Below are 23,617 nucleotides of genomic sequence, written 5' to 3' on the forward strand. Positions count from 1 at the left end.
AGTATCAACCATTCCTGATAAGAAAAAGCTCTAAGTGGTTTCCATGAAAACGAGCATCTCTGATTCTTTTCTTCTTTTTTAAACAGTCACAGGGCTCTCTTTCCATTTCCTTTACAAAATTAAATAACTAAAATAACACGGAGGCATTTTTAATGCTTAGCACTGCTGGTTACACTACTTAATATTACCATGATCACATTTGCTGACTGTGAGGTTTGGATGCTGGAAAGCACATGAAATCTGTAGTTGGCCCCACAGCAGCAGATGGCATTGAGCAAGCTGGCAAGTGGTAATGGTGTGAGAAGCCCCTGGGGCCAGCTGGGCAGGGGGAAGCAGGCTCAGCCATGAGGTTCCTGGTCAGCCCAGGGCATCACTGAAGAGCTTCTCCCAGTTCTTATCTGCCTGGAGGTCACAGCAAGTGAACTCCCCCGCCCCACCCCTGCCATATAGACCAAGTCCTCTGGGGAAAGGCCTGCTGTCTCCATGGAGCCCCACTTAAGACAAAAATACCCAAGACAGTGACATTAAAGATGAAACACTCAGTTTGACCCAAGTTATCTAACCACCGCCGGGGATTAAAGAAAGCAAGCGGGCCACTGAGGGGCCTGGGTGAGGCTGATGCCACTTCGCGAAGAGCACGCGGCGGAGGCTGCTTCAACCAACCAGGACATTTATTCCTCCTCTGCTTTGCTTCCACTAACACTATGTTCCCAGCAGACTATTTGAAAGGAGCGTTTTACTCCATGCAGTTGTTTTAGGGAAAATACTTTTACCCTCTTCCATGACAGTTACATGGAAGGAAATGGCAGCCTACTCTAATATTTCTGCCTGGAGAATCCCATGGACAGAGAGCCTGGAGGGCTACAGTCTATGGGGTTGCAAAGAGTCAGACATGACTGAGCGACTAACATATACACACACACACGATAGTTACTAACTTCCACAGATACTCTCAGCTGCTTATTAAGCCAGATTTACAATAAAGTCTGGCGAAAGAAATGGCAACCCACTCCAGTACTCTTGCTTGGAAAATTCCATGGATGGAGGAGCCTGGTAGGCTATGGTTCATAGGGTTGCAAAGAATTGGACACAACTGAGCGACTTCACTTTCTTTCTACAATGAAGTCACATGCACAAGGGCCATATAGGAAGAAGGCAGAATAATAAAGACAGTCATTCTGACATAACTGATTAGATGACCTGCACTGAAAAGGCAACTAGGATCAAGGAGTACAGAGATTGAATTAATCACTGATGTCATGCGCTAGCACACTGTTAACTTTAAGTGCAGAATGGCATCTACTTTTAATCAGTGGTCAGGAGAGCCACAAAACTTCAAAATATCCATGGCTGATTCATGTCAATGTATGGCAAAACCACTACAATATTGTAAAGTAATCAGCCTCCAACAAATAAAAAAAATATATATTTAGTTTTTCACAAGGAGACACTGAATATACATGACTTCTCTCAAAGGTCTGGTTTTTAGCATAGAATGTGATTTTATGTTAAGAACAGCTATGCCCATCTCAGAGTATTTTCATGTTTTTTGGCTTAAAATAGGGTAGGCCCAACTGATGTGAAAATAAAACATTCCAGGTGGCTATCATGGCACAGAATAAAAAGCAAGCCACACACCTGCACAGACTGTTTGTAAAAGTTGCTGTTAACTCTTTCCCCCCTGCCCCGGCCCACCATGTGCATCACTTTAAAAAACAAAGTAATCGTTTACAGGGATCATTAGAGTGGTGATGAGACAGGTGTCATTTTTATAGTTCTGAGGACTTTACTTTTTTCTATTAGAGCAATAAATTTTATTAGAAAGAAGATCTAAGCATTTTTTAGAAAACACTATGGAAGGAATCTGGTCTCTAATACTGTCCCACTTTGCTCACCTAGTAGTAATGTAACGATTAGTAAGTAGTAATGATTAAATAATCTGAGAAATCACAACAAGAATGAAGACATTTCCTGAATTGTTACAGTGTGTTCTGCTTGTCAGCAACCCACAGCGATATGTTGTCATCCTCTGCGCACTGCTTTATTCTTCCTGCTGACTGCCTCTGACACTCTCTGCTTATAAGAATTTCTACAGAAAGTATGGCAAGAGAGGTGAAAAACATTTATTCTATTAATGAGGACCTTTGGCTTAAAGAGGAGAAGGAAATGGCACCCCACTCCAGTATTCCTGCCTGGAGAATCCCATGGACGGAGGAGCCTGGTGGGCTACAGTCCATGGGGTCGCAAAGAGTCGGATATGACTGAGCGACTTCACTTTGACTTAAAGAAGTGACAAAAATTTTAAGAAGCATGATACAAATATGCATATCCAGCAGACTGATCCCTGATTCTGTGTTTCAAAGAAAAAACTGTCAACATGTGACTAAAGTCCATTTACCATAGTACCTCTATCAAGAGAATAAATGATCACCCACTATTATTATAGATGTTTATCTTATTAGAAAACAGGACTTGAATAAGAGTTTCTACAAACTTCACCTTCAGAATTTCCATCAGTAATCTCCAGCAAGTACTTGAGTATTTCTGAACCACCATTGTCCTTTGGAGGATCTGGAGAGTAAGCAAATGTTTTATTAGTTATAAAAGCATATTGACTTTTGTTAGTAAACATTATTAGAATACACAGAACCATGTAACATTAGACTGTATAAATTCTGGATTCAACTAAAAGACACGTATAACATTTCGCCCAACGCCTTACTTGAAAAACAAAAGAAACAAAAACACCACGAAACTTTCTATGCAAAGGTTACAGAGCTACAAATGCCGAAAGGTTAGCATTTAGTGAAACATGAACAAAACTCAAAATATGACCTTATTTTACTAAGAGTTATGGTCAAATATTTATTTTGAGAATTCTAAAGCCTGTTCTTCAATATTTTGTGGTTTTTATATAAAACGAAATTCATGTACTTCTTTTCAAAAATTATTTTATTTATTATTTCACTTAAATCATCATGAGCAGATTCTTTGGAGAGATGGAAAGAGAGGGAAACGGAGGTGTAGAAATTACTGATGAAATAAATAAAACACCAGAATATAACAAATATGTTCACCACAGTTTGCTACTAAGCAAACTTACATCCCAAGTGAACCTAATAGAAAATCATATCACCTGGAACCTGTATCAAAGAGGCAGTCTGAGAAAGAGGTTCTGGCTCGTTACTAGAACCCTGTGTACCTCAGCTATTTGTCTACTGCTAACCCAGGGCCTGCAAGAATTTTCTTTTCTGAGCAGAAAAATACCCTTTTTCAAGACGACACAGAAGTTGCCTCTACTATCAATTGGCCATCTCTATGTTTTAGACATAATCTCGGGTTACTCATATAGATTTAGAAACTTTAATTCCTGTCTCTTTTCACCTGTAACTTCCATTAATACACATGAATTTCAGTAGTAGATATTTATAGCAATAATTAAATAGTTAAATATTATGGCACACGGGGCCTCCTGGGTGGTTCAGATGCTGAAAGAACCGCCTGCAACGCAGGACACCTAGGTTCAATCCCTGGGGCGGGAAGATCCCACGGAGAAGGGAATAGCAATCCACTTCAGTATTCTTGCCTGGGAAACCCCATGGACAGAGGAGCCTGGCAGGTTATAGTCCACGGGGTTGCAGAGTTGGACAAGACTGAGCGACTTAACAGTTAACCATGAAAGTAAATATTTAGCATTGACAGAGATTTCTAGGATATTCTGAGAAAAGAAGCTTTAGATCTGGCAAAAAGCACACCTAGATTTTTTTGTTTCTTTTAATCATATCCATGTTTCAGGGAATAATTCTGCCTCGAAATTACCACATAACTTCAAACAGTGATATGTCTCAGTGGTTGGTCTCCACTAATGATTTAGTTATGCTTTACATTTCCTTTATATCACTTAACTGCCAGGTAAAATCTTTTCTTTTTTTTGTCTGTTAGGTAGTTACTACTATTATATGATGTTAGTGATGATCATACACATCATAACAGTTTCACATACAATTGCAAACGTCTCTCAACATTCTAATGGCATTCATTTCATTGAAATAACCCATCCGGCAGGTGAGACACAATATCCTTCTATCAGATTCCTACAAATAGCATATAATGAACTTCAATATGGAAACTTCCTAAAGTCCAAGACTTCTGATTATATACAAACAACAAAAACTGAAGTCTTCCTAATTCATTGTAACTTAATCATTCTGTAAAATCTAATACAACTTAACCTAAATTTGAAATCTATTTTCAATACGAACTTTATATATCAATTTTCATATTAAATATTGCTACATTTTAAGGGAAAGTTACTGAAGAATGATATATTCAGAGACTACCACATACAAATCATTAATACATTAAAATACAGGCAGAAGAAGTGTCTTACAGGAAAATCATGAAGTAAATGAAATGCTCTTGCAATTGTCAATTTATCAACTGGTGGCATTGTCAGGATATTTCTAATATATATATTTCAAACATGTAAAACTCCCTCAGATAATATGGTTTCTTTGTCAACTGGTTTGTCACTACTGAAACTAATCAAGTTTTTAAATAATCTGTCAAAAAGCAGCAGTAGCAATAGCAATAAAACATACCCCATTTGACACTAAAGCCATGAGACATAACTGGTCCTTTAATGAGGGGTCTTGTAGGTGGTCCAGGCCTGTCAGGACTCGTTGTACAAACCAAAACTTCACTTGGGCAGCTTTTCCCTTCCATATTAGAAGCAGTCAGCTGTAACACAACCAATAACACATTCATATGCTTTATATAGTAGGTCTTAAACCAGTGGTGACTTTCAACATGGCAAGATCAAGGCATCCATGAACTCAGATACACACACATACTCTCCCTCACTCTCTCACAATCCCAAACTACTAATTTATAAGTGTTTCTTTAAAGGAGTACTTATTTTCTGTATAGTTTACTTAACAATTAAAAATGAAACAAGGTAGGTTTTAGGTAAAGACATTTTTACCTTTTCAAGAACACAAAACAAAACCAGTATGTCACCACCCAGTTCATTTTGTTTTATGGAAGGAAAATGTGGGGGTGGGGGGGAAGCAGATATAAAGAACCATGCTAACCTTGATTATTTAGGAGTAGGACAATGCCACCTTGTGGAGAACTGCTGGCAGCATACCTCTGATATAAACAGCCATCGAATAGCAAGGTTTTTTAAAATATCAAAAACTATCATTTTCCTTTAGTAGTCACACATTCCACTTGATAATCTGACAAATATTTACTCAGTGACTCCTACAAGTTAAATAACATGATTTGGTTCACTAATTAAGAGAAGGAAAGAGAGAATCAGAAGACAGCCACATCTCTCCAAAACGCGCACTGTTACACTAGAAAGTGCAGTGCTGTGCTAGGATCAGTAAAGGGTAAGGCAGCAGAGAAGGCAGCCTGCTGTCTCCTCTCTCCTAACGAGATGGCAAAACTGTCTTCTGCTCCAACACAATGGCCCATGGTGCCATTAGCAGTGCTTGTCCAGAGCCTAACGGGGAGGGGCGTAGGTAACAGACGAGAAAACGAAAAAGGGCTGAGAAAGAGAAAATGGGCAAAAGAGCACAGGACAATGAAAAAAAAGGAAATCTGATGAAAAGAAGAAACTCTTCAGAAGGATGTAAAGTGCAGGTGAGAGACAGGTATGCTGGGCACCTGGTCTGAATCTTCCTGGGCAAGGGCATCTAGCCTCGTTGTTATATTAATTTATTATAGCACATTAGAGTGACAGGTTTCTTTTCTCAAAAGTTGGGGGTGGGTTTTAAAATTAAAGTATGGTGTGTATTTTATAGATACTACTTTAAAAATGTAAAGTGCAGCAACCTTAAAAAAGTTTTTAACCTGTACAGTTGACTTAAAATGATAAAGGGGTAAAACATAAAAGAGCTTCATTTTTAAGCATTTCAAGTACCCAAATAACTGACTTACCCTGAATTTATACTGTGTGCTTCTTTTGAGATTTTTCACAGTACAGGTTAAATCCTCTCCAGTGTATTTTGGGTGGAAAAGGTTATCCTGAAAAGGCAAATCCAGAAAGAAACATCAGTATCATAAAATCTGGGCATTAAATCCCTTGTATGTAGGAGTTTTATACTGCCTCCTTCCAACATCACAGTGGGCCAGAAGTCTGGCAGCTATAGCAAAAATAGGGCCAGAATCCCAGGATGCTTTAAGTAAAACTTTAACTGTTATCACATCATAATCTGTCCTGATCTGGGCACTTTTATTGTGAGACTAGCACTAATGTGAAAGAGAACAATTCTCTCTCTTTCAAAGAGTGCAAATTTGCTTTGGAATAGATGCCACCATATACTTTCCTCACAGAGCAAACTTTTTCTGGTTACTCAATAAGAATTTTAAATAGTTTAACTACCAAATTAATGAAGCAGTATGCAGTTAAAAAAAAATTATTTAACAACGTTGTCGTGAAAAAAGGCTCTTGTGCCGAAGTCCTCACGGTCAAGCTGCAATGTGTTATGGGGTTGGGATTTCTGACATAGTGTCTTCTTCTGGCCAATGGGGAAAGGCGAGCTTGGATGGGGAAGATATAGGCCTTCAACGGGCTAAATGTCCCACTGACAGCTAACTGTACGGAATTCATACAACAGTATTCTTAGTCATGCATGCATCCATCGATCCACTCCCATTCATCCATCCGATCTCAAAGCACCTCTGATGCGCCAGGCTCTCTTCCACACTCTAGAGGTTTAGCACCACCCGAGAACAAAGCCTTGCCCATCAGAAACTATATGACAGCTGGAGAAAGCAATTAGAAACACTCTGCATACAAATATGAAGCATGTTGTGTGGTGTTAAGTGCTATAAGATGAAAAATAAAGGTGGGTAAGAGAACAGAGTGAGTGACAGAGCGAGGGAGAACTGCTTTCTATAGCTCCCCAGGCTCAATGAAGCAGTCACATGCAGCTCTTCCAATTTAAATTAGATCCAATTAAAAATTCAGTTCCGTGGGCTGACAGCCACATCTCAACTGCTCGACTGCCATGTGTGGCTAGGCTCTATCTTATTACACAGCACAAATTACAGAACATCTCCATCACCACGGAAAGAGCTCCTGGACAATGCTGTCATACAAGGCGGTCAGGGAGGGGCTCTCTAAAGAGGTGACATGTGAGAAGAGACCTGAAGGGGACGAGGGAAGTGACTCAAAGGTATCTGAAGGGGCATGTGAGCCAGAGGGCACAAGGGTCGCATAGGTGTTGTGGGAGGGCATGGCTGGTGCGCCCAGCGAGATGACAGCAGCAGGAACAAGGTCAGGGATGAAGACCCTGAATTCGGTGGACCTGGAAGTCATCATAAGAGTACTGACTTCTCCTCTGGAAGAGAAGGGAAGGCACTGAGATGGGAAGAGTTCTGAGCAGAGCACTGATATGCCGTATTTTATTTAACAGGATCACTCTGGCTTCATGTGGAGAACAGAGTGTAAGGATGAAAGTAGAGAAAATACTTAAGAGGCCATTCCAACAACCCAGGGGCGAGATGATGGGGGCTGGAAAAGTATAGTAGCTGTGCAGATGCTGAGAAACAATCAGATGTCTGGGTAACTTTGGAAGGGAGATTTACAAGCATTTGTTCACTGATTACATATGAGGTCTGGTGACTCAGACGGTAAAGAATCTGCCTGCAATGTTGGAGACCTGGGTTTGATCCCCGGGTTGGAAAGATCCCCTGGAGAAGGGAATGGCAACCTACTCTAGTATTCTTGCCTGGAGAAGTCCATGGACAGAGGAGCCTGGTGGGCTACAGTCCATGGGCCCAGACATGACTGAATGACTAACGCAACAACACAACACACATATGAGGTCAAGGACGGCCCCACAGGTTTCTGGCTTCCCCAAGTGAAAGGTCGGGGATGCCATTTACTGATCTGGGGAAGACTGTGCGAAGGACAGGTTTCTCCTGGTGGTTGCACTGACAGAAATTAAGAGTCTGGTTTCCAATTTAGGCAGTGAATCTAATTTCACAGTGTACCCTGTAGCTGTGATAAAACTGACTTTACGGAATGCACACAGAAGTATGACGTGTGCCAGACTTACATTTTCGTCCTCCTGGATTTCCAAGGTGTAGGTGACTACTTCCTCAGGTGAGCAGCCTTCTGGTTTATTCCACTGCAGTGTGACCCATGTGACCCCAGCTCGAACGAGTCTTGGTGCCGAGGGCATCTGAGGAATGTTCCCTAACGTGTAGCACACCACCTCTTGGCTGAACCCGCTGGGGAGAAACAGACCCGATGAGACACACGTAGGAGCATGTGGAGGAGTCTCGGCATTTCAAAAGCTACCGTGTGACTGGCTTGGGCTGGTAAGGCTGTGGCCTGACAGGTTCAGAGAGCAAAGGCAGGATCCTTTGTGTGAGTTCCTCCCCAACTTCAATGGGCCCCAATCACCCACTCCCTACTTAGTCTACTACTAGAAAAGCATACTGTGTTACAGGACAATATGTTTAAAAATGTATTTCCCCCAACAGGCACCTAGGAGTAAGCACAGTGTGATGGTGACAAGCTATGAGCCACAGCTACCAAGGAACTGTCAAATCAAGGTTTATAAGGGCAAACAACTGTCTGTTGATAAAATAAATGTTTTACAAATATGTACACTGCCGTTTTCCAAAAGTTTGTGGATGCTTTTAATTCATTTATAAATTCTGAAGCTGTAGAAGCCTTTATCATTATGACTGTTCAACTAGTGAACTCTAAAAATACAATGGCTATCATGGGTAGGGAAAGAGGGCTGAAAAGCTTGTGATCTTAACAAGCTCTTTAGGCTGAATAAAGGGTTGGGACCAATCATGTGCTGAACCTTTAAGAAGATTTTCAACAAGCAGTGATGAAAGAAAAAGATTTTTCCCTTAATCAACAGTTACCCAGGCAGTGCAATTGAAATATGGTCTTTTCAAGGCACTTTTAATCTATTGATGCTTCACCATAAACCTGTTCTCGCCTTTCCCTAGCAGCTTGGAGGCAAGCCGTGAGTCCTACCCAGTCCAGATTCTCTCCAGTCTTGTGACTATCTGCCTGGGCTTGACAACAATGGATGGCCCAGCAACTCGTTCTTTGTATCAGGAAACACTCAGACATAATTGAAAAAGGCAACTGAACGAGTAGCTTGCTAAAGTGATGAAAGAAAAAGGCACAGCATCTGAAAAATAAAGTCCTCAGAGGATTCCCTTTCAAAATCTGTAGTTACCTTTACCTTGATTCTCTGAGACCCCTAGTGGGCCTTTCTGCATTACAACCTGCAAGGCTGCAAAGAGGACACACAGTGGCGTTTATCACCTTGGAAAGGGCCTTCTAGCCTCTGAGTAGGATTCTCTTTTGGAAAATCTCCAGCTGGTGCAGTGTTGAGGCAGCAGGCGACCTCACCTTTCAGCAACGTGAGAGGAGGACTCAGGGGCACCACACAGAGGCTTAAAGGTGCGAGGACTGGGCAACACCATACCTGGTGCCAATGTCATTCCGAGCAGCCAGCCGGAACGTGTACCCCATGGCTGGGCACAGCTTTGTCAACTTGCAGTGCTTCTGGCTCCCAAAGAAGCACTGTCTGAAACCACTGTTTCTTTTTCCCTAAAAGAAAACAACAATGTACATAAAGTTTAAAAAAATAAATAAGAAAATGAAGGAGCATTTTGAATAACTGCTTAATTTTCTAGCTTCAATGAACAAAACCAAGAGAAGAAAAGCATTCTACAATGAAACGCCATCCTTAACACAGGCACTACAGACAATTCTGTTACTGAGGCAGGTGGTGTACCATACCTGAGGTATTTTGAAAGAGGACTTTGGTCAACAAAATAGAAAGCCCTTTTCAGGCACAGGGCAATGCTCAAGTTAAGGATCCCAGTTTCTCAGATCTTCTTCCTCACTTGGTCAAATGGCCCAATCTGGACCATTAGAGTGCATCTGCAGCCTCACAGGATCGCTAGCTTAGAACTGTATAGTCTTCCTCAGACGGCTCAGCACTCAAGGATCAATCTATGCAGCCCCGCAGGTCACAAATGTTCCTCCCCTGCCCCCCCGACCACCTCCCTGGTCTTCTCTCTCTCCTGCTCTGTGGCAGCTCCCAAGCCCACACCTGTACATTCCGGCTGGTGAGCTGCTTGCACGCTCATCCCTAAACGCTGGGCACATGCCTTTGACTAACTCTTGTCCACATCTGGTCTCAAAGCAGTGCTTTGGACAATCTGGGACTTCTATCAAGGCTAGTAGTTGAGCTGAATGTCTGACGAGGACTTGGAACATCAGTTCAATTCATTTATGTGTGTTACAGCCATTCTTAAGTGTTTTATGAGGCTGGAAACACATTTTTATGCATTCCTAGCCTTATATGATGCTTCAAATTCCTTGAAGTAAAAAAAAAAAAAAAACCACTCCAGTGGGTTCTCTTAATAGATCTAAGAAGAAAAAAAAAAACAAAACTATTCTGTGCCATGCTCAGAGGCATAGAATACTCATATCAGCAGTTTTCTAGAATGTTTCACACCCATAATTCACAGTAGTTTATCTATGTTCATGCAAAAGAAAATCACATGCTAATGCTAGATGAATCTCAGCATTTTAATCAGCCAAGCCCAGGACTTTCAGGACTATGTTTGAAGCTCTCTATTATATAAAAAACAAAGAAAGCACATTTTTCTCCTTAGAAAATGTAGGCATTTCCTTGCTTTAAATAGGCCTCCAAATGCTTACTGCTTAAAAAAAAAAATCCCAGGTGAAGTTTAATTCAAAATAAGCATACAACTAGCTTGAAGTATCACTAGGCTGAACAGATTAAAAATCACCATACCACAGTCATCCTCAAACTTTTCCCAATCTCCCCTCTGAAGCAAGGTGGTACCCTTTCCAAGGAAAAGAGCAGAAGCCCTAACAGTCTTAAAGAGCCAAAGTTCATATTATCAAGGGTTCAACACACAGTCAGGTACAATGATGAAAAATGGTAGGGGTGGGGTTGGAATGGGGCAGTAAAGCATATGTTTTTCAGCTGCGACTTGGGCAAAGTCACTCTGTGGCTGGCAAATCATGCCCTTATGCTTACTTTAACCTTGAGTATTAAGGCTGCTGCAGACAATTTATTCAAAGGACAGCCGTTTATGCATACATTTGCATAATTACATCCAGTGTCTGATTATACTCCATGCGCTGCACGCTCTGGTATGTTCTGTATCCATTTCAAGCAGTAGCGTGATCCACCTTTTTTCCTCCTCTATTTCTGAGCTCAGAGTAAACAGTGCAAGAAAGGCACATCCTGCCGCCACGGAAGCCTTCCAAACCCAGGTTGGCTCCCCTTCAATGCCTCGTTTTTCCTATTCTTTGTTTGGTCTCCTTTGCCCATTTCTGGTGCTTAGAACTACAGCCAGTAAATAAAAGTCAGTCTGTTCCTTACCAGGTTGATTTGCTTTAATATGGCAGAAACCAGCCTGTGGTTTAAATGAGAAAAAAAGAGTGGGGAGGCATCAATGATGGGAACTAGACTTTTATTTTAAAGGGCCAGAGCACTGGGGCTCACTAAAGAACTGAGAGAGAGAGTCGTTCTGTGACCTTTACGAGGTTTTCCTATATTGCCAACATTAAAAAAAAAAAAATTCTACTTCAGGATCAAGAACAATTACTAGATAAACTCCAGCTTGTTTAGGTAAATCATGCCAAATTTTGTACCTTTCCCGATATCCTACTATGTGCATGAACTTCAAGAACACAGAGAATGACCCAGAGTTGGTGGAAGTTCAGAATCAAGTTTTAGAAAAAGTACTTGTAGAATATGAAGGGGTGAGAGTACAAATGTTTCACAGAGTTAAAAAAGTAAAGCTTACTGGTAAATTTTTAGAAGTTACTGAATATAAAACAAAACAAAAAAAAAGAGGAGAGGAAGTAGGTTAAAATATTTCAAACAAGAGAAGTTCTTGAATAAAATAAAATACTCATGTATGACAAGGAGTTTAATATAACCGGGATACCTGGGAAGAAAGAAAATTAATATTCACAAGAGTCTCTGCAGTGCAAAGGTAATCTACCGCTAAGAGGTGGGCCAGTGAAGATGGGGAACACTGTGGGCTCCCACGTGGGATGGCTCCTGAGTCACCCTAATCTTCCATGGAAGACCACGCCAGTTTCTCTGATGGCTTCAGGCTTGGGCATCAGAGTAAGTACACAGTCAAAGGCACAGGCGATGTAAGAATCTGTTTGTAAACCAAGCGTGACCCCAGGTTGCAAATAGCATTTATAAATTAAATATTATCCAGTTCTTCCTGTTGACAGAAATGGGTAGGGTTTAAAAAATATAATGTTTAGAAGATTTAAAGACTCAGAGAAATGGACAGGAGTGATAGTTCAATTGTTTATCGGGAATTAAATATGTCCAAGCCACTGTGGTTAGTGAAGTTTTACAAACAGTAAATCACAACTTCCATATTTGATAGGTAGCGTGGCTCCAAATGATTGAGATATTATAATCTGTATCATGTTCCCTCTTCTGATAAAGTCTAATTTAAAGCACACAGGATTACTGAGACATAATAGCTGTACCTGGAAAGAATAACCTACGTCTTAATAGGTTAAAGTTAGCTTCATGCAAACTTTCCTGCAAAAACATGGTCCCCACACTGCAGGCCTGCTGTCTTCAATAATCTGGTCAAACATAGGCAGCAGAGACACCCATGGCTGAGGCGTTGCCCTGCTCAGCCACTGCTGCGAGGCCACACGTGGGGTGTCACACAGAGGGGAGCGTGATAGGCCGAGGAGCTAGTTGCCCCACGAGGGCAAAGCTGAGACATGGATGGCCAGGAGCACCCTGATTCTGCATGTTGGGAGATCACGGATGTGCACCACAGGAGCAGTCAGGATCAGAATCTCTCTGAGATAAGCACTCGAGTGCCTCTTCTCCCAGGAAGGAAAGAAAACTTCACCCAGTGAGAGCAGAGGTGAGAGGAGGCTGGAAATCCACACTGGAGGCTGGAAATGCGATCGTTCTGGCACAGACCTAGCCACCACACTACTGACCTCATTGGACATGAAGCCCCAGCATGTTCTGGACCAGCTCCCTACTGCCAGTGTCCACAGGCCAAAAAGAACAGATTTTCAGGGTTCCCTGACTTGTTTCCATTTCATAATCCTGGGCATGCCCAAATGCTTTTTCCTACCACGCACACTGAAGTTCACTCAAGGACAAGGTTAATCTTCACTAGAACGTGAAGAAATTTTGGAGACAAACCAGCTGTGTGTGAAGAGACTTCAAGGTGCTCACTTGGTGGGGAGTGAGGCATCACAAACCCACGCTGCTTCTTTTTTCAGCTGAGTTCCTCTTCTCACTCGTGAGTTCACAGTTCTCGCTAATATGCATCATCCTACACTCAGACCTAGCCTGCAAGCACCCACTCATAGTCCTGGGCATTGGGACAAATGGAACTGTTTTCCACCCAGGGCACTTATCCTCCACTTCTGGTTAAAACTGCTTCTCAGAAAAGCACTCAATTTGCAGGCGGCTCAGTCATGTACACGACATATATCAGATTAGTCTTTCCACAGTCCCAAGCTCCTGTTTGGCCTCCATCACCTCTTGTTACCATTGAACAGAAATACTTGGCATAGAATCTATATTCTAGACTCCACTGATCAGCTTAAGCTCCAGCCCTCCAGGAGGCCGGGTCCCTGATGCCACTGAACTCAATTTGCCAGAATTCACTGAACCTAGTCTGTACATCTCTTTGACCTGATCCTTAGTGAACAAGGGGCTCTTTTCAGTTCTCGACTCACACAGTACGGGGCAGCAGTGGGGGCGGGCGGGTGGTGGTGTGCGGATTCTCTTGGGGGGCAGGTCCCAGCCATCCCACACTCAGAAAGCTCCACTCTGCCCACGTCTGTCCCCCTCCATCCTCATTTTCACTCCCTTGATAGAAGGGTCACACATTTGGTTACAAGTCCTAATAAAAATCAGAGTCCAGATGTTCTTTTAGGTCCTACAAAGTTCCTGCTACATTCTGAAGAGTGCCAGCTTTCTGCCAGACTGTGAAAGGACCCAATCTCAGACCAGCAGGGGTGAAAGAAGGCAGTGTGGAGGCGTGTGAGACATAACTCCTGTGGCTACAGAGCAGACAGTGAGTCACTCCTGGAGACAGTTTTCAAGATGAGTTAATATAAACTTCAGGGACAAAGATATCGTGAAATATTATTTCACTCTTTAAGATGAAATCTGGGGGTAAATTATAAATAAAAGATTTAAAATGTTTTAAGTACTATATTCTCTATTTTCTCACTTTATCTTCTGCCCTTTTACTCTCTACTTAAGTATTTTTCTTTTTAACTGAGTTAACAATTTAAAATGAGTTGTTAAATAAGATGATAAACATATTAGTTTCTATGTTTATAAACTCCCTCAAAAAAGGGGGGGGTGGAGGGAACACTTTGCTGATCTCCTGTGAGTCATCCAAAGGAGGACACATGAAGTGCAACAGTAAGGCAGAGACACTAATTGGCAGGAACGCGGTTTTTCTCGTGGGTTCCCTCTCCTCATCACTGAGGGAGCAGGCATTGACCATGACATGTGTTTAGTGAGAAAAGCCGGGTTTGTGCACCACTGAGTCACGGCCTGTGAGGCCAGGGGTCTGAGTCCCATCCTATTGCTGTGTTTCTGGGGCACATCTGTCTGCCTTCTCCTCTTCCCAGAACACTCAGAGGAGAGCAGGGGCAGGAAGAGAGTTACGCTGTCCTTTCTAAGTCCACACCCTTTTAGGGCATAGTACCTAAAACACCGGCTTCCCTGGCAGCTCAGCGGTAGAGAATCTACCTGCAATGCAAGAGACATGGATTTGATCCCTGGTTCTGGAAGATCCCCTGGAGGAGGGCATGGCAATCCACTCCAGTATTCTTGCCTAGAGAATTCCCATGGACAGAGAAGCCTGGCAGGCTATAGTCCATGGGTTCGCAAAGCATCAGACATGACTGAAGCAACTAAGCACGCATCTAAAACACTGTATATGCTACACAAAGATAAAGGGGGAAAGATCAATAGATTAGGAGAGTCAGGAGAACTTATGTCACATTGTGATGATTGCAAACATGTCCAAACATTCCGTGATTCCCCATCAGAGAGGAGCAAAGTCTATGGCCCTTTCTCTTGAACGTGGGTGGGCTTGTGACTCTCTTGTCATGACAGTGGAAATGAAGCTGTTGTGACTACCAAGGAGAGGTCTGAAAAGGCAATGAAGTTTCTGTCTTTTTACCAGAATATTCACTTTTGCAGTGCTGATTCCCCTGAAGCTGCTGTGCTGTGAGAGCACCTGAGACAAAGCCCCACCTAAGCCAGCAGTGACCACCAGACTTGTGAATGAGGATCCCGCCAGGAGGTTCCAAGTCCAGCCAACAAGCCCTCCCCAGCTGAAGCTCCAGAAACTGGAATGCAGACGAGCTAATTCTCCAGTGCCTTGTCCAAATTCCCAACCCTGAATCCATGAGAAAAGAAAAGTGACTGGTTCAAGACACTGAGTTTTGAGGTAATTTGTTATGCAATATTACACTTATCTATTTTGATGTCCATATATGTTTATAATATGAAGATTTTTTATAAACTTATAAATTCCTCCTGCACTATAAATATAAATAGCCAGGATGTAAGGCGGCAGAAGTGAGTGTGCTTGGATACAGTCAATGTTCAACGTCTGTCTGCATAAAGGGCCCTCAAAGCCATCCAACAAAGTAAGGCTTTTGAATAGATTTTTTAAATTGTTTCTGTAGAACCTAAAAAACCTAACAAGATTCCTAGATAATAAAGATCACCCAAAACTGTTAATCAATGGCAATGCAGTCACTTCATCTTAGAGTAACATTTTAGAGAATTAAAAATTTTAATAATGCTATCTCCAGAGCTGGAGAAAACCCTGGGGAATATTTTTATATTTAAATACAGATAGGCAAAAGTCTTTGGGACACAGCTTAGGTATGGCACAGCCTAAAGCCTCAAGAGTGAGCAAAGTAAATAATCTATCAAAGGACATCCACATGCAATCACATCTCTACCTGTTTGATATCCGTTTACAACACATAATGGAAAAATGCTCCAGTGAAGAAATCAATTTACAGATGTGTCTGCCTATCTGAAAAGGGGTATCTAAGTATACAAAAATATTTGATTTATAACATACAACTGATTGTTAAAATCTGTCTAAGTATAGGTGTTAATTTGTAAAACTATGTAACTGAAAACAGATAAAAGTAGCTTTTCCAAATCTATGCTCCTTCTTTATTAACTTAGTATCTTTATAAAGCTGCTCTTGGTACTTGGGAAGAGGAATCCTTAAAATGGGTTCCCTGCTAAGGAACTTAACACAGCCATAGCCAATTCTATTCATACAACTTACATATACTCCAACTATCTCAAGCCACAGTATTTTCCTGCCAGGAGTGGTTCTGTAGACCGTGGGGAATGTGGTTGCTCTGGCTAACGTTTCCAGTTCCCCTGGAGTGTACTAACAATCTTGGAAGCTGGTGTTTCTAAGTCTGGTACTAAAGTATTGACATATATACGTTACTGTGTGTAACATAGCTAGCTAGTGGGGAGCCTGGTGCTCTGTGATGACTAGAAGGGTGGGATGGGAGATGGGGTGGGAGGGAGGCTCAGGAAGGAGGGGTTTTACATATATATATAAAAGTATACACACACACACACACACACACACACACATATACACTTACAGCTGATTCATGCTGTTGTACGGAAGAAACCTACAGAACATTGTAAAGCAATTATCCTCCAAGTAAAAATAAAAATGGGGGAAAAAAAAAAGATGAAGTTGGCTGACATTTTCAATTGCCTTCAAATTAATAGATTGGAAATGATCCTTCCTGTTCCTCTTTCTGGCACAAGAAAATAAGAAAGGCCAACAAGTGTGCTAGAATCCATGATGAACCAGCAACCTGTGTGTGACTTGTACTCCTCCTGATGTTTCCTCAATCTATGGACCTCCTTCTCTCACAGGCAACATGCATTTAGCTGTCAGGCACCATGTGCTCATGGCCCATGGCTGCTGGATCCAGACATGGGCTGAGCGATGCTGGGCTGGGTACTCTCTGTGACAGCATAGTTCAATCTGTCAGAAACATCAGTGATAAATCAAATAAAAAATAAGGCTGCACTGGCCAACTGAACTACTGCCAGGCTCAAAGATTTAGTCTGCTAGTACATCTATATTTAGAAGTTGTTCCAGGGCTGGCGGACCCTAGGCAACATCAAAGATAAATGTTGGCTTGAGAAATCAAAGCTCGTAAGTGTTTAGCATAACCATCTATAAGAAGGGGTTCAGAACAGGGAGGTGGGTGGATTCCAAAGTTCTTTATGCCAAACCTCACTCTCCCCTCAGTGATGCCTCTTTCACTTCACTGACCACTCTGGCACAGAGGAAATTTTCAAAGGTAAGAAAAGGGGGGAGTTTGTGGCTGCAAGATACCAGATGAATACTGCATGCATTTTATTCCCTGGCACACTAGTTTTTTATATTAGTGGGAGGGTCTTGGCTTCCTAAAACAGCCAAGGATGATCCTCTGGTTCAAAACCAACAAATGCAATGTTTCTGTATATCCCTCCAAATGTGGAGGTTTGCCAGATGTCGAGTGCTCTGATAAGATAGATGTGTTGAGACTGTCCCAAAGAGAAAGGAAAGGAGAAGCGAGCAGGTGATTTTACAATAGGCTGCCTGTACAAGGGACGAACCCAGGGATGGCTGGCTTCAGTTTACCACCTAACCGAGGCCCAGGTGGCCATCTTGTAGCTGGAAACTAACAAACAGAACAAATGAGTTGATGAAGTAGGCGCTGAGGACACAGGTATACAGCCTCAGCTGGAAGTTCTCCAGAGTCTGCTGCCCTAAAACATAACTCCCTCCTTCACACATGCAACAGCTGGTAAAAACCATGGAGAAGCTGCTTCTGGCGTGCAGACGTCCGAGGGAATGAGAGAGCTCCTTGTAACTCAGCTCTGCCTTTGATACTTACGGACCTCTCCGAGTTACTAAATCCTCCCTTGCCTTGTTTCCTTCCATAGAAGCTGCAGTGGAGGAAGCTATTCCCCTGGCTCTCAGAAACTACCCTTGGATGTGGCAGTGAAGACTTGTGATGTGGCAAAACTCTCTCTGCCAGCTCACTAATCTGGCTCTTACGTAAAGATGCTTTCCGATAGACAAATGATAAAGGACTTACTCATTCTCACTCTCGAGAATGAGCAGAAGAGCTCATGGGCCTGGGCGAGTGGCAGCCTCCCTTGACTTGCGTCCAGGCATTGGTGATGGACTGGGGAGTGGACACTGGCCTTTCTGGTATTCTCCACTGGAGCAGCAGGCTATGTAACCGCGGGCAGCAGGGCTCCCAGAGACAGCGGCACTCACGGCAAGGCTCTCTTCATCCATTCTGTAAGTCACTCTGCTTGTCAATGCTATGGTTCCTCCTGGAAAGGCTATTGCCTAACCAGAAACACCATGTGTGAATTCACTTATGGCAAGAAGCCTTTTGAAAGACTACCAATACTAACACCTAAGTTAAACAGGTGCCTAAAAATTGATGCTTTTGAATTGTGGTGTTGCAGAAGACTCTCCAGAGTCCCTTGAACAGCAAGGAGATTAAACCATTCAATCCTAAAGTAAGTCAACCCTGAATATTCACTGGAAGGGCTGATGACTGAAGCTGAAGCTCCAATACTTTGGCCACCTGATGTGAAGAACTGACTCATTGGAAAAGACCCTGATGTTGGGAAAGATTGAGGGCAGGAGGAGGAGAAGGTGACAGAGGATAAGATAACTGGATGGCATCACCAACTCAACAGACACAAGTTTGAGCAAACTCCAGGAGAAAGTGAAGGACAGCGAAGCCTGGCATGCTACAGTTCATGGGATCACAAAGAGTCGGACACAACTTAGCAACTGAACAACAGCAAGTTAAACAGGAATCTGATTAATAAATCAGAAACCAAGCACCTCCTTATGAGGCCAGCTCAGTCCCTAAATGATAGAGGATGCATGGCTGGGGCCTGTGGCCTGCTCTGGGTTTCTGCAATGGGGCTGCTGAGCCCAACCTGGCTGCTCCGTGGGTCCCCAGGGGATTCTGGGCTCTACCTGCTGCTGGCCTTTTCTGTTTGATTTCAAAGTATCCCTTGATTTCTGCCGTATTTATTTCATTCGTGGTCTACAGTTTGACAGCTGTGTTCACTCATTAGTCACCGGGAAAGCCAGATGTGACATTCCTGTTCGGGTGAGCTGAGTCACGTGGAGGAAGAGATTCTTGAGAACTCCACTAGTCACATTCCCACAAAGCTATTTTTCTGGTTCCCTCGAATATTCCCAACATGTCATGTCTGGAAGCAAAGCTAATGGCAAATTAACATCTATATATAGCATTGACATCCGTTTTTGTTTAGTTCAAACCAGAGCCATTAACCTCAGGGCTCCTGTATAAATTCCCAACAGAAAAATGTCATATTTCTTTCACACAATCCTTCTATAATTGTTGACTTTTCCTATCCCAGATCTGAACGTTAACGTGCTTAGGTGACATGAACTAATCATTACACAGAATCTGTCATTGCCCAAGTTATCTCATTCAATCTTAACCTACTTGTGAGATGACAGACACTTTTTCAAATGGAGAAGCTGAGACCCGGGGGGTTAAATTATTTGTTTGACTAGCTTGAGACAAAGCAGAAACAATCCAGTTCTCCTGGGGTGAACACCACACCACTGAACACATCAACATGAATCCATGCCACGTTTTCACAACAAGATCTTAGGAGACCTGCATGTGCACAAGGAGCAAGCTGCTAATAGCAACAGTTAGCATTTCTGTAGAGCAGAAGTTAAAACAACACCTAAGAGCAGAACTCACACTTCAGCTCATCTGAGTCATTCCAACAAGGGGAACGTGGCCAGGAAAGGCTACACCTTTCCAAGTTATGAAAACTGATCTATTTCAGGGGAAAATTGAAACCAATGGCTATGACCGAAAAGCCAGTGACACCTGTGTGTTCCATTTTCAGCTGCTTATTACTATCTCATAGTTACTTCCTGCATTGATGGAAAAATTAAGAGAGTGTCTAGGCACAATTATTAATGGAGAAAAGTAGGCATGCAACACCCTCTTGCAGAACCATTAGTGAGGAGCCTCCAGGTGAATTCTTTGAACAGTGATGTGACGTTACTGACAATGAACTCAGGAGAGAGGACATGTCGGTCCCCACTACCCGCCCCCCCCGGCCCCGTGCTTCATGGTTCTGTTTTCTGTTCCCCAATTGGGGTCACACCTGTCTTCAGAGACCAGCAGGCGGCTAGCTATTGATTGAGGTGGCTTTCCCCAAATCAACTCAGCACAGCATTCCCAGGGGTGGCGCCCAGTGGCCTCTCACTACCGCCCTTTCATTCATGGAGGTCTTTTTCTAGAGCCCGACAGCAGTACTTGAAGCCCTGTACTCTTGGTTTAGTAACACCTTCAGAATTTTACACGATTATTTTACTGGAATGGTGATTAAAAATTGAGGCAAAGAATAGTGTATTCTGGGAACTTTAGCCAATGCTGATATGATAAAAATAAGGGGACACCCAGACACCCACAGTGGGCATGTATGTGGATGGGGTCACCTCACCCAAGCTGGGATTTTCAGGCCAGGTGCTCCACCAGGAAAGGGGCCGGTGTGACCCCTGAACACAAGTTTCTTGGAGACTGAAGGACAGCTGTTGCCCTCAGGTGGGGATCTGCTCCTCCTGCACACCCTACCTCCTTCCTGCCCTTTAAGCTTGTTTCTACAGCCCCCTGGGTGCCAGAGAGGCCAGGGGCGCATGGCTGGAAGAGGCGAACTCTGGCTCTGGAGAGGGCTGGGTGTGGGGGCAGTGACTCCAGCCTAAGCTGCTCTGTTCTCCTACCCCAATGCACCCCCCGCCCCCCCCCCCCCAACCGCTGTGGTCTGGAAGGAGACCTGGTAGCAGCTGCACTTGGCTCAGAAACCACCAGCGAAGGCTTCAGAGGGAGAGTCAGAGCCTGGTACACTCACTTCCTGCAGGTGAGATGGTGTGCTGTGCGTGTACGTTTGATTTTCTTCCTTGAAGAATAATTAAGCCACAGGTCATAAAAGGATTCCTGCGATGACCTATAGCCAGTTAGCCTGAAATCTGCAGGAAAGCTCATCAGAGCTGACACTAGTAGAAATTCAAAGGTGGGAGGGTATATAAAGAGGAAAGGGAAAGAACCAGGAGGAAAGCGAGGACAGGATGGAAGGAGAGCAAGGAGGGAAAAGGCGGGAGAAGGCCCCAAAAAAACAACTTCACACTTTGTGGTCACCAGTTAAGAGTGGGTCCTATTGATTATAAATGCTCATTTAGACAGAGCTGGTCCATTTCATCTGAGGCTGTAGTATGTTCTTCCCAGAATCGTGCCAGGACACCTTCAATTCAAATTCGAAGGGAAGATGGCCAACAACTGAGTCACCATTACCATTTCCTGTTGCACCTGAGTTTTCCTTGGAGGGCCCATTCAAGCACTCAACTTCTCTGACCTTACTTAACTTATGAAGCCATGGTCCAAGGCAGAGAAGAGGAAAAACACAGGCCCCCACCCTCCCCCAAGACACACACAGTGCTGGGCTCTGAGAAGGCATGTGAGAGGAAAAAAGCCTTCTCTTTCCCAAATCTCTATCTCCATGTAAAACCTCAACCACCAGGGCCAGAGGGGATGGTTTCACCTTCCAATCAAGCCGCCTTAAAACGAAATCCATCTAATCTGTAAAATATACTAGTTAAGTCTGAGATTTCACCAATCTGTACATAGGAGCCATTCACAAGGATCCTAGAAACAATAGATCATTGTCTTTGCTAACTTGGAACTCTAGCTGTTCAGACGCAACCCAGATGGGAGAATATGCTTCTGCAAAAAGTGATAAAGAGCCCCCTCTCCACATCAAGATTTCATCATGAGAATTTCACCGTTTTCATTTAACATTGAGTTAAATATTTTTTCCTACTCTCGACAAGTTGACTTTTTGCCTAAGCTTGTGTGCTGAATTTTTCAGTGCCTTTAAATTTAAGTCACAAAGACTAGTTAACTTGGATGGCATCCCAAATCCCACATTTCCTGTATTTCAAATCCTTAGTCCGTTTGCTCTACCACAGAAAGAGAATAAAACATGGGTAAATGAATGAACAGAATAGAATAATACTGTTGCTTTTTAGAAGGAGAAGATTTCTGCATCCAATGTTTCCAGCCTGAGATTCTGTGCAGTGTGACTGAGGCCAGAAAGCACTGGGTCAGTATTCAGCGGAGAGCGGCCTTGACTATAAAAAGACTTCACCATGGATACTATACAAGGACTCTGGTTAGAGAAACACCAGAGGTGGCACTGCTCTAGGATGATCTAGGTAGGGCAAATGCACGTGAGCAGGTGAGACCAGTGCAGCCCACCCTCCACGCCCCACTCCCAGACAGCATTCAACAGGGCAGAGTTCGCACACAGAACTGAAAGCAATGACCCAAATTAGGCTTCTCAGGCCACAGTGTGGTCTACCTTATGGAAACTATCGATTCAGGCTGGCCCTTGGCAGTCAAGATAAGAAAGAAGTCAGTTCTAAATACTCATTAAAGTGAAGTGAAAGTCACTCAGTCATGTCCGCCTCTTTGTGACCCCATGGACTATGGAATTCTCCAGGTCCATGGAATTCTTCAGGCCAGAATACTTGAGTGGGTAGCCTTTCCCGTCTCCAGCGGATCTTCCCAACCCAGGGATCGAATCCAGGTCTCCCTCATTGCAGGTGGATTCTTTACCAGCTGAGCCACAAGGGAAGCCCAAGAATACTGGAGTGGGTAGCCTGTCCTTTCTCCAGGGGACCTTCCCGATCCAGGAATCAAACTGGTGTCTCCTGCATTGCAGGTAGATTCTTTGCCTTCAGAGCAGTTAGGCCCTGTCTTTTCTTTCTGTGGCATTTCTTGCAAATAAGCCAAGTAAATATATTTTAATGCACCATTCACTATATTTCAGTCCATTTTCATTTTCCACAGTCAATAACTATTGGTTTAAATTTTTCTCTACTTACATTATTTTTTCCATGTGTTTAGCATATCTTCAAAAAAGAATAAAATGGCATTTGTTCAGCAGTTTCATTTTTGAAAGGTGTTTTAGATGGATGAACATGAAAATATGATTACCTCATCCCACTCTAAAAGGTAGTTGGTGATTTTTGAACCATTGTCAATTGGTGCCTAAAAAAAAAAAAGAAAAAAAGAGATGAGAGAAAACTGTTTACAGACAAAAGTTTTGAGCTCTCCACCTTGGTTCAAATACACTATCTGTGCTAGTCCTAGGCTCTTCCCACAGGGCAACAACCCTCTGTATCACCTCCATTTCCTTGGTCAAACATTACCACAAACCAATTTCAATGCAAGTAAACTAGTAGGGAGAACTCTATTAATAAATCATACCCCACCAACAGCCAAGCCTGCCTTGCCCACCACCCCTACCCTTAACACCCACACAGTACCCTAGTTCCTTTGTGGGTAAAACTTTTAAGAGGCACTTAAAAGTTCAAGGGTAAGGGAGAGAAATGCAGAGAAACAGGTATGACACGTGGGAGT

At 43.0% G+C, this 23,617-nt stretch overlaps 1 protein-coding gene and 1 long non-coding RNA gene across 5 annotated transcripts in view; one reads left to right on the forward strand and one right to left on the reverse strand.

Moving 5' to 3' along the window:
- The window catches only part of FNDC3B (fibronectin type III domain containing 3B), a 348,034-nt gene that overhangs the window by 57,853 nt on the left and 266,564 nt on the right, over positions 1 to 23,617 (reverse strand). For all 3 annotated transcript variants that reach the window (XM_070466411.1, XM_070466412.1, XM_070466413.1), the window contains 6 exons: positions 23,192 to 23,245; positions 9,474 to 9,598; positions 8,073 to 8,247; positions 5,947 to 6,033; positions 4,602 to 4,740; positions 2,500 to 2,571 (listed from right to left, as the gene is read on the reverse strand). In XM_070466411.1, coding sequence (XP_070322512.1) covers positions 2,500 to 2,571; positions 4,602 to 4,740; positions 5,947 to 6,033; positions 8,073 to 8,247; positions 9,474 to 9,598; positions 23,192 to 23,245 — 652 coding nt within the window. The remainder of the gene's footprint in view (positions 1 to 2,499; positions 2,572 to 4,601; positions 4,741 to 5,946; positions 6,034 to 8,072; positions 8,248 to 9,473; positions 9,599 to 23,191; positions 23,246 to 23,617) is intronic.
- On the forward strand, positions 8,245 to 9,734 carry LOC139034753 (uncharacterized). 2 transcript variants are annotated; one of them, XR_011487294.1, is made up of 3 exons: positions 8,245 to 8,337; positions 8,503 to 8,574; positions 8,986 to 9,734. It is a non-coding gene; the product is annotated as an uncharacterized lncRNA (long non-coding RNA). The 2 variants fall into 2 exon arrangements; XR_011487295.1 differs by having other exon boundaries at positions 8,989 to 9,734.

Source organism: Odocoileus virginianus, chromosome 4 (genome assembly GCF_023699985.2).
Source record: "Odocoileus virginianus isolate 20LAN1187 ecotype Illinois chromosome 4, Ovbor_1.2, whole genome shotgun sequence".
In the NCBI taxonomy this organism is placed as follows: domain Eukaryota; kingdom Metazoa; phylum Chordata; class Mammalia; order Artiodactyla; family Cervidae; genus Odocoileus; species Odocoileus virginianus.